The 10262-nt window shown below is 56.1% G+C and overlaps 2 protein-coding genes across 2 annotated transcripts in view; one reads left to right on the forward strand and one right to left on the reverse strand.

Moving 5' to 3' along the window:
* Positions 1–1820: 1820 nt before the first annotated feature.
* CA14 (carbonic anhydrase 14) lies at positions 1821–7600 on the forward strand. Its single transcript, XM_025052306.1, has 10 exons — positions 1821–1875; positions 4292–4876; positions 5261–5403; positions 5620–5715; positions 5902–5968; positions 6158–6315; positions 6421–6541; positions 6783–6803; positions 6918–7002; positions 7117–7600. Exons 1-10 carry the CDS (start codon positions 1821–1823, stop codon positions 7178–7180), a joined length of 1395 nt encoding a protein of 464 aa, XP_024908074.1. The 3' UTR covers positions 7181–7600.
* Positions 7601–7874: 274 nt separating this feature from the next.
* The window catches only part of APH1A (aph-1 homolog A, gamma-secretase subunit), a 3576-nt gene continuing 1188 nt past the window's right edge, over positions 7875–10262 (reverse strand). Inside the window, exons 3-7 of the mRNA XM_006919733.3 lie at positions 10157–10230; positions 9803–9925; positions 9519–9646; positions 9002–9125; positions 7875–8676 (exon numbers count right to left, since the gene is read on the reverse strand). Coding sequence (XP_006919795.1) covers positions 8612–8676; positions 9002–9125; positions 9519–9646; positions 9803–9925; positions 10157–10230 — 514 coding nt within the window. The 3' untranslated portion in view covers positions 7875–8611. The remainder of the gene's footprint in view (positions 8677–9001; positions 9126–9518; positions 9647–9802; positions 9926–10156; positions 10231–10262) is intronic.

Here is a 10262-nt window from a genome sequence, read left to right on the forward strand (position 1 = left end):
TCCTCTGTGATAATCATCCTCATTCCCATAAAGTCTAATATACACTTTACCATTTATTCTTCTTAGAAGGAATAGGTGGGGACTTTGGGAGAACCTCAAAACAGAAAACTTGCCTGTAGGGGAAAAATAATTCGGAGGGTGATGAGAGAATTAAAAAAGGAAATGACATCTGCAAAAAGGCTTTGCTTTGCTCATCAATCAGAGGGGACAGAAAGGCATGGCGGGCTCCCGCCTCTGCAGGCGCTGATGATCCAGCACATGCATTATTCCGTTCATTTGGCCGTTATCCCGCTCCCTTATTTAGCTTCTGCTCCCTTTATTTTGGCTATTTATTGCCACTTGGCGGGAGCATGGAAGGCAGAGGACGCTCAAACGGGAGCATCCTCCTGGCTGGTGACTGGTGAGGGGTACGGAGAAGAGATTTCAACGTCTAGTTAGAAATCATCGGTGGGCTTCACAGTCTCGAACGAGGGATTTCGGATGTGCATTCCAACTGGGATTTCCAGTCCCGTGGGGGAGCGAGCAGCAGCCCACATTCCTGACACATGCAGCCTCTAGGCGCCACTCGCAGGCTCCCTGGTGGCAGGTTTCACTCAGCCCCACACATCCCGCTCAGCCCTTGGTCGGGCAGGACGGACGACCCTGGGCCTCTCTCCCCACCGGATCACATGGCCTCTCTCTGCTCCCTCCCCTCCTGCTCTGGAGTCGGCCTTTTTCTGATGGTTGTAGGGATTTTTCCTAAGGTCTCCCCGTCTCTCCCCCTGCCCTGGCCTCCCAGCCAGGGGTTAGTGTCCTCTTCAGTGACAAAAGCCGCCCTAGATCTGGCTCCCCGGGGAGGGAGGTGGCTGGGTCTGGCGGTTGCAGCCGCTGTCTCTCCTTGGTGCTGCTGCAGCCCCTCCCCCACTGGGCACACAAATGGGCTTTATCCAGCAAACAAAACCACCCCCCCACCCAGGCCACACAGGCACGTGGACCCAGGCCTCACCGTGGGAAGGGGGTGGTGACAGACGCTCCAGACAAGTTCTGTTCGCCTCGCTTCTCTCCTTTTTTCCCCACAATCCAGGTTTTGATCCTCGACCCCCTCCCCTTCCACTTGCACCCTGAGTCTCCCAACTCCTCCTCGTCACCCGGCTCCTTACTCTCGACTCTTCCCATTCCAGGGCGGCCCAGATTCTGCAGCAGGTCAGCCCTCGACCACCCAGGAAGTTGCTCCCCAGAGGGGAAGCCAGCTCGGGAATGAGAACCCAGTGTCCCCCCGAGGGGGCTGGGCTGGAGCCCGCAGCCCTCCTCCCCTGCCCCCTCCCGCTCCAGGGGACACCCGTCTGAACAGTGTCCGCGTGAAAAGCCGAGGAAGGAAGAGCTCGGCCAGCAGGACTCCTGAGCCAAGGCCAGAGCGCCTGTGAAGCCTGCGGCGCCTCGGGCTGCGAGCGGGGCCATCCTGCGTGCCTAATCAGCTATTTAAGGAACTGCTGGCCAGCAACCTAGGCAGCCCCCCCTCCCCACGTACACCCGGCCAGAGCCACCTTAAAAGCGGGAGGCAACTGTGAAGTCGCTGGGCAGCAAGTGGAGTGAAGACTGCAGAGGGAGATAAAAGAGAGGGCGGCGAGAGATTTGTCCTGGGGACCCCGGACTCCACGGTCCCCTACCACAAACCGACTCCCCTCAAAGGCCGCAGAGACACAGAGACAGCAAGAGAGAAAGAGATACATACACCCAACTTCAGAAAATTCCCCCCTCTCTCTGCCCCCGTCTCCACCCACTCCCCACCCAGACCTCCAGTCCCCCACCTCCCAGTACCTTGTGCTCCTTCTGAGGATACCATGATGTTCTTCATGCTGCTGCTTGAGGTGATTTGGATCCTGGCTGCAGACGGGGGTAGGTACATCCAGAAGTCTGTGTCCCCGCTGGTGTCCACACGTCTCCGTGCATGCTAATTGGGGGAAGGAGGACTGTAAAAGGAAGCCTAGGGGTAGAAAGACGGGCTCCGGGACGGGGGTGGGGGAGAAGAGTGGGGTGGAGACCACTTTCCTTCTTTGCCCTTGGTCTTTCCGACCCTGGTTAGTGGGAATGGGGGCGAACTAGCAGCGGGGCGGGATGCGTGCCCATGCCCGGAATCTCTACGCAGGCTACAGGTTCCCTCCGGGGCCTTCCGCCACTGCCCCAGGTAGCCCTCCTGGCCTTCTTAATTTGTGATCACCCCGTTAGAGAGCCAAGGAAGCCTGGCGTGAGAGGACAGAGGACCAACGGCTGGAGGGCCCACCTCCGCCACCTGCCTACCTCAGACCCTGATCCCCGACTGGGAACCTCACGGCCCAGGTTTCCTCTTGAGCCTACGGGACGACTAATTTCCCCGTTTTTCCCTGAAAGCAGTGGCAATGACGGTCAATCTTGTTGGGCCCTCCGCAGATTACAAAGGACTTTCAGGAGCTCCCAGGAGATGAGGAGGGGCTCTGGGAAACAGGCTGAGGTGCTCCAGGGCTGTCCCCGGGACCCCAACCCCTCATTTTTGTGGTCCCTGTGCCTAGCACAGAATCCAGCACACAGTAGGTGTGTAATTAATATCTGTTGGATGAACAGGGTGAGGGGGTATCTAGAGAGCAGAAGGGGAATGCAGAGAGGATGATGGGGGTGGGGGATCCAAATGGAGAGTTACAAATTGCATTTGAGGGGGGAAAAAATAGGGACAGAGTCTTGGGGAAGAGATGCAGAATCAGTGTGCTGTGGATTGGGTGGGAGGGGCAGGGCAAGACTGTCCCTGCACAGAACCAGGGGATTCAAGGTGTCAGGGTGTCCCACTGAGCCGGGGAGTGAGAGGCTGCCTCCAGCCCTCCCTCGGGCTGCTTTTCAGAGTCGTCTGAACCAAGGGACGGGCCAGCAGAAGAGCCCAAGGTTGCAATCAAAGATATCTTAGAAGTCCGAGGAACTTAGAGAAATAAGAGAGGAAAGAATTTAGGACTTTTCTCCAAAGTTTCTAGCAATTTGAATAATGCAGAGAAAACCTGCAAGAAGGCCACCTTTTCCCCTGGGTTTGGCCGTGGGTAAGGGCTGGACCAGTAGACCCCCTGCCTTTCGGCCCCAGACAGTACTGCACGAGAGCCTGGCATGTGACCCAGCTGGCAGCTCCCTTTTCTACACACAATGCTTCGTTTTCATCCTGTCCCTACCAGCCTGGCTGCCTGTGCCCACCCACCACCCTCAACGTAGAGTGGACCCTGCCCCGACTCCCGCCTTCCGTAGCCATCTGGAAATCTAGGGAGCAGAGACTCTGGTGATGAGGAAATGTCCCTTTAGAGTCACTGGGACCGGAAGGAGGAACTTAAATGTTCATTTCCAGCTCGGTGCCTTGATTCGCAAAATGCTGCAAAGCGAAGGGATAATCGCCCTGCTCCCCTCGGCAGCTCCGCGCCCCCCACCGCTCTGAATGGCTTCCCCTCCCCGAGTTCTGTCACTTTCCTCCAAACCCTCTGCCCACACCCTCACCTCACCCCAGTCTCCTGAGTGTTAGGTTGGCTTGGCACAAGCTGGAGAAAAGTGAGGGCTGGACGCACTGCACATTTGGATCCAGGTTAATTTTAGTCCCTAGGCTTTAGCTCTTTTCATTTCTCCTCCCCCTTTTACTCAGCAAGCACAGGCCCAGCCTGGCCGGCGATTTTAAATAGGCCCCCCGACCTTTCCACCGAGGTGTCCAGTTTCAGGGCTTCCTTTGAGAAGCTGGGGCGGAGGGAGGAGAAAGCAGGAGAGGGAGGTGGGGCGGTGCGCCGAGCCTGGGGGAGGCCTCTGACCCAGGCTGCCTGGCTGCAACTCCAATTACTCTGCCGTGCAGGTCAACACCACTGGACGTACGAGGGTGAGCGCTGAACCCAAGGCCCGCCCACACCCCTTCTACACTGGGGCCTCTTCACCTGACTGGAAGATTTTTCTGTGTGCTTTTCTCTGGCTTCTCGCCCAGCCCCTCCCACCCCATCTCCCCCAGCCCTAGATTTTGCATATGTGACTCCTAGACCCAGTTCTAATGGCCAGATCCCACACCTCCTGATTGAGTAGAAAAGCCAGTGGTGTCCTCAGTCAGTCTGTGGGATGAGGGAGCTGCAGTGGAAAGGGAACTGGGTGGGAAAGGAACCGTGAGCTTAGCTCCCAATCCACCTTCTGGCTCCCCAGCCTACTCGGTCCTGCCCCCCAGCCTGCGTCTGGAATTGGGACACAGCCTGAGGTCAGCTGGCAGGAATGGTTGGTGACCCTGGGGGAAGTGGAATTCGTCTCTGAACTGCTGATTAATAACTGAATTCCGGAGTCAGCGAAAGGTCCAGGGCGAGAGCAAAAAGCAAACGAGGGAAGTCAGATCTGAATCCCAAGGCCACTTCGCAAGGGGCCCCACAGAGACCCCGCCCTCCAGGACTATTTTATTTTTCCTGCTCCTCTAATCCTCCCCTCTGGGTGTGCGGGTGTTCTCTCCGTCCCCTCTTCCTCTCACTCAGCTTTCTCCTGCTCCTCACACTACAGGTAAGTAAAAGCCACCACCCCGCATTTATCGGGGTAGGTGGCGGAGACGGCAGTGCCAGGTCCAGAAGGGACTCCTACCTCCCCCAGCCCCGCACACCTGGGTCTTCGCCTGGGTGGAGGGAAGTGCTTTTTTACCTCCACAGAGACGTCTGGGGCTGGAGGGCAGGACAAACGACCACGGTGCCCACCCCTCCAGGCCCACATGGTCAACACCACTGGCAAGCCTCTTACCCGGAGTGTGGAAGCCACGCCCAGTCCCCCATCAACATCCAGACAGACAGAGTGACTTTCGATCCAGAGTTGCCCGCTGTGCAGCCCCATGGCTATGACCAGCCTGGCCTCAAGCCTTTGGACCTGCACAATAACGGCCACACAGGTAAAGAGCTCAGGCTCCAAGGAAGTGAAAGTTCCAGTCCCGATCTTATGAGTCAGGGCTAAAACGAATCCTCCTAACTTCTAGATTCTGAGAAGCCTTCCTCTCTAATTTTGGAGATGTGAGAGGGGTTTGAGGCTACTATACAGCTAAAGATGGGAACCGAATGTCCATGAGCAGGCTCTGTGGGCGGGGCGGGCAGCATCACAGCATCCACTGGATCTTCACCGAGGATGCTGTGCTAGGAAAGCAGCGGCCTATGGGAAGAACTGGGCGCCCCTGGGGAGGAAGAAGGAAACGGCTGGCCAAGGCTCCCGCTCAGTGGTGGCAGCCGGGGTGGGGATGCGTCCACACTCCTCCACCGGCCCTGGCTTCCTCTTCTCACAGTGCAACTCTCTCTGCCCCCTTCCCTGTACCTGGAGGGGCTTCCCCGGAAGTACGTAGCTGCCCAGCTCCACCTGCACTGGGGCCAGAAAGGATCCCCGGGCGGGTCAGAGCACCAGATCAACAGTGAAGCCACAGCGGCAGAGGTACCGGGGTGAAGCTCGGACGAGGGCAGTGACAGGCACACTTGGTGCTGGGGAGAGAAAAGATCTGGACACTGGGAAAAGTCGTACTGAAGGGATTAATGCCAACCTGTGGGACAGCTTTAGGGCATGCTGGAGGTGGCGGTGGTGGTGGCCGGGGTCGAAGCCCTTGGGAGGAGGGCGTGGAGAAACTAAGTGATTGATTCCCTCTCCCCGCAGCTGCACATCGTACATTACGATTCCGAATCCTATCACGCCTTGAGTGAGGCTGCTCAGAGGCCACAGGGCCTGGCTGTCTTGGGCATCCTCATCGAGGTCAGTGTCCCCCACTCCCTCCCAGCTCCCTCTCCAGCCCCTCCGTCTCCCTCAGTCTCGTTCCGCCCATGTCTGTTGCTGGTCTCCCTCCCAAGGCAAATCAGCAACCACTCTGACCATGTATTCTCGACATGGGTGTCTTACTGCAAGCATGGACTCATGCCAAATTCTCCCCTCCCCTGCCAGGTGGGCGAGACTAAGAATCCAGCTTATGAACACATTCTGAGTCACTTGCATAAAATTAGGTATAAAGGTGAGCCCTAAAAATCTATTTTAGAACCAAGTGAAATTCAACTTTGGGGAAGCGCCTACCTCTGCCCCCCAAAAAAGACCTAAGGGGCCTGGGACGAGGGCGTTAGGGGCCAGGGAGTTTCACTTCTGGGAGGCCAGGCCTGACAAGCTGGGGTGCAGGGAGGAAGGTGGAAGGTGTCTGTCCCCCCAGGTCAGAATACCTCAGTGCCTCCCTTCGACGTGGGAGGGCTGCTCCCCCCGCTACGGGCACAGTTCTTCCGCTACAATGGCTCCCTCACCACACCCCCCTGCTACCAGAGTGTGCTCTGGACAGTCTTCAGTCGCAGGGCCCAGATTTCATTGGAACAGGTGAGTGGCGGAGAGGCGAGGCAGCAGACACACGGTTGTACCCCCCAGACCTTTTCGCACTCCCGAGTGACATTTCTCCACTAACATCCCTCTTCCACTCCGCAGCTGGAAAAGCTTCAGGAGACCCTGTTCTCCTCGGAGACCGACCCCTCCGAGCTCCTGGTGCAGAACTACCGAGCCCCCCAGCCGCTCAATCAGCGACCGGTCTTTGCCTCTTTCATCCAAGGTGACCACACAGTGATCAGAAAAGGACGTGGGAAGCTGAAGGACCCCACGACAGGAACTAGGGAGTCCCTGGGAAGGAAAAGAAGGCTAGGAGGGGAAAGGTTTCCAGCACTTGCTTGAACTGGGAGGTAGTCCCCACCCCCAAGTGGCCGGGTGACTGTCCCAGGCACAGAGGCAGTGTGCTGCCCCAGCTGGGGGTGGGGATCCAAAGTCCTACTGACCCAAGTTTTCTTCCCTTACAGCGGAATCCTTGTACACCACAGGTGAGCCAGTCCTACTCAGGAACGGGCAGGGCCGGGGGCTCCTCAGCGAGCGAGGGGAAGGCGCCATGTCTATGTCAGCCCTAGGCCGACACCTTCCGTCTTTACCTCTCCCAGGTGAGATGCTGAGCCTAGGAGTGGGAATCTTGGTCGGGTGTCTCTGCCTTCTGCTTGCTGTTTATTTCATCGCTAGGAAGATTCGGTGAGGTCCCACTTTTCACTCTTCGGGTCCGTTTTCTAATGAAAAGCATTCTCCTATTCCACCTCCCACGGCTCGCCTCGGACACGAGTCATGTCCAGGAAACCCCTCCCCCAGGAAGAAGATGCTGGGAAACCAGAAGAGTGTGGTCTTCACCTCATCACAAGCCACCGAGGCATAGACCCCCTCTCAGACATCATGGACGCCTTCCCCGCATGCCTATCAGGGAGCTTCTAGAGTGGGGTGCAGGAACTGGCCAGAAAACTCTGTAGGAGTAGCAGGCAGACACCCCTCCTTCCTCCACACGGCCCCTACAGAGAGGCATGGACAGACAGGCTCTTGTTCAAGTAACAGCCAAGCCTTCGTGCAGATCAGAAGATGCCCAGGCTGACAGTGCAGGGGGCAAACTGTGCTTAGTTGTAGAGGAAGTTGGCACTGTGCCCCACCCCCTCTCCTTTATGTCCCTTTCCCTAGATATGGACAAGATATTCCCTTAGGGAAAAGGGTTGCTGTTTGGGGGAGAGGGGGTTTATTTTTGCTCAATGTATCTGAAGATTAAAGTTTCTGACCCCACCGCTGGCCTTACCTTTGGGGCTCTTAAGAGTGGGAGTGTTCCTTAATCCCTCAGGTGGCAGAGGTGGGCAAGAGATAGGGAAAATGAAGCATTTCCCATAACTCCTTTTATCCTAATCCTAGAAGGGGAAATCCAGTTCTGGAAAATGCTTAACCTAAAGTTTCTGACATGTCAAACCAGCAGCCCAGACTTACTGCCAGGCTTGGAGGGGATCAGGTTAGGAAGAAGCGGGGACCAGAGGCATGACAGAGCAGAAATTTCAACTAACATGTTATCCCTGTCCTTAAAAGCCAAGTTCCCCCACAATTATAAAGTCCTTTTTATTAGTCAAAATCACAATCACCTTGATTAAAAGGATGGGACACACCATCCTCAGCAGAAAATGATACAGTATATAGAAAACCTTCCCACCCCACCCCCAATTAAAAACTAGAAAAAAATCTGCCCTCCTTCCCTGCGATGTCACGGTAGGCTGACTCCTCCAGTGGCACTGCAGCTCTAGAGTGGGCTAGCTCACCGAAGCACCCTCCACTTCACCTTGGGGACAGGAGGGGTGCTGGTGGTCAATAAAACATTAGTTCCAGTAATACCAGTTCCCAAACATGCACTTCCTTCCTTTCCCCCCAAGGCCTGGGGCCATGGGGAAAGGTGGATAGATATGAGCCCAGCCATGAGGAGCTATCTGAGGAGGAAAAATATAGTCCAAGGAAGTTAGGAGAAGAAGTCCAACATACTTCCTCCCTCCCCTGACTCCAAAAAAGAAAAAAAAAAAAAAAAAGGCAGTTTGGGGTCTTTATCACACCAAAAATGGCTCCCCTCAGACCTGAGTAAAAGAACAAGGTGTCCAGTCTGGGGAGGGGGTACTGGGAATCTCAGAGCTCGTCTACCCTTGAGCCGCCATTAATTTCATCTTCATGGCAACGGCTAAGCTAGGCCCCTTTTCTTGGCAACCTGCACTGTCCAGAACTGGAGATGGAGAAATACAGGGCGAGGAGATCAAGAGAGCACCCCAGGCACAGGGGTCCCCCCCAGGTTCCCTCAATCCTCGGGTGGGATGCGCAGGGCAGAATACACCATCACCTGACTGTCCTCCTGCCGGCGGCCTGCAGAGGGGAAGGGAGGTGAGTCGTGGGCAGGGTGAGAGCAGAGCACTGACACAGGAGAAGTCCTGGATAACAAGGGGGTCCCCAGAGGGTGGGGATAAGTGCAGATTCAAACCCGCCAGTCACTGACTGGCTCAACCCAGGCTGCTCCTGGTAAAGCCTAAAGGTCACCAGTGGACAAAGCAAAACCCTGGAGGTGACGGGATAGACCGACGAGGAGACAGAATGGTGAACAGTGGACCCGGGCTGGGGCTGGACTCAGTCATGGGCAGTGGGCAGACGGGTGGGATCTGTCAGGTGAGCAGTCCAGGTAGTCAGTCCTTACACGAGAGGCTGCGCTGGATACTCTGGAGGGACCCTCCGGCTGTGATGAAGGCCCAGAGCCCCATGGAGACAGTGACCGCACAGATAGGCAGCAGGCTGGCCTCGTACCACGGGTTCAGGAATGTCTGCGGATGGCGTGTAGAGTAGAAAAGGGGTTAGATTCTCCCTCTGCCTAATCCCCATAGCCTCTTTGTGCCTCTGACCCAAACGTCCCCCAGGTGTCTCTCTCAAACCCCCCAGTCCTTTCAGAGCCCCAACATCTTGTAGTCAAAGGGACCGGTGACTTTCCACTCCCTCAGAGGTTCCTGATACTCCTGCTCACCTCGGGCCACCTACATACAGTTTGACCAACCCATTCAAACTCCCCCCAGAGCAGGTGCTGAAGTGAGAGACCTCTCAAGACGCACCTTTTATCTCTTCCCAAGATAAGTTTTAAAATAAGTAGTAAGGGTATATTTCCCCTTCATCCCATTCACCGTTAAATTCTTTGCTAACTTAGGCCCCTGTCCCCAACTCACCAGTCCCGATGTCAAAAGGTGACTCCCAACCACCAGGCCCAAAGTCCAGTATCGTCTCCTCTCACAGGCATCAAAGAACACAACTCCCCAAAAGGTGTGAAGCAGGATGATGGCTGCCGTCAAAAAGGCTGCAGAGAGGGAGATGGGGAGGAGATGATGTATCCCTCACCTTCTCCCCGCCTCCTGAGATGCTGAGCCAGAACAGTCTCCCAGGGAGGGCCAATAAATCAGATCAGGGCCAAGGATGGATGGGGCACCAAGGCAAGATAGAAAGTGGATCTTACCTGAAGTCAAGAAGTAATAGGGTGAGTCTCCATGGATCCCAACCACACCTGGCCCAAGTGCATCAGCCAAAATATTGATAACAGAGAAGACACCACTGATGATACCGAAGGAAAGACCAGACACTGCGGGGAGGGAGGGTCTCATCAGTGTCAGAGATCACCACAGCCTGGTTACCAGTGATCTTCCCCAGCCCCATGCACAACTCCCCCACACCTGCTCTCCCTCCAGGCCGCCTCTCCTTGGGAGTCCGGCATGAAGGAAAACAGGTAGCCACTTAGACTATGTGGACCTTTAGAGACTTCCCCGGGAGAGGGGGTGCCAACACCCTCCTCCAGCCCTGTCCCTTAGCTCACCATAAGCCATCTGGCGGATGGAGATGGGAGATCTTCCGTCCTCACTCAGCGATGCTAACCCCTCATCTGCCTTCCTGGGGTGATGTGGGGTGGGGAAACATGAGGA

Source organism: Pteropus alecto, unplaced genomic scaffold (genome assembly GCF_000325575.1).
Source record: "Pteropus alecto unplaced genomic scaffold, ASM32557v1 scaffold106, whole genome shotgun sequence".
Lineage (NCBI taxonomy): Eukaryota > Metazoa > Chordata > Mammalia > Chiroptera > Pteropodidae > Pteropus > Pteropus alecto.

What these genes read in the sequence shown, in the direction of transcription:
- CA14 (XM_025052306.1), top strand. Translation starts at nt 1,821, where the DNA reads ATGATGTTCTTCATGCTGCTGCTTGAGGTGATTTGGATCCTGGCTGCA. An exon ending in GTGAAGCCACAGCGGCAGAG is followed by an intron (nt 5,404 to 5,619) that starts GTACCGGGGTGA and finishes CTCTCCCCGCAG; the next exon opens with CTGCACATCGTACATTACGA. An exon ending in TCTTGGGCATCCTCATCGAG is followed by an intron (nt 5,716 to 5,901) that starts GTCAGTGTCCCC and finishes CTCCCCTGCCAG; the next exon opens with GTGGGCGAGACTAAGAATCC.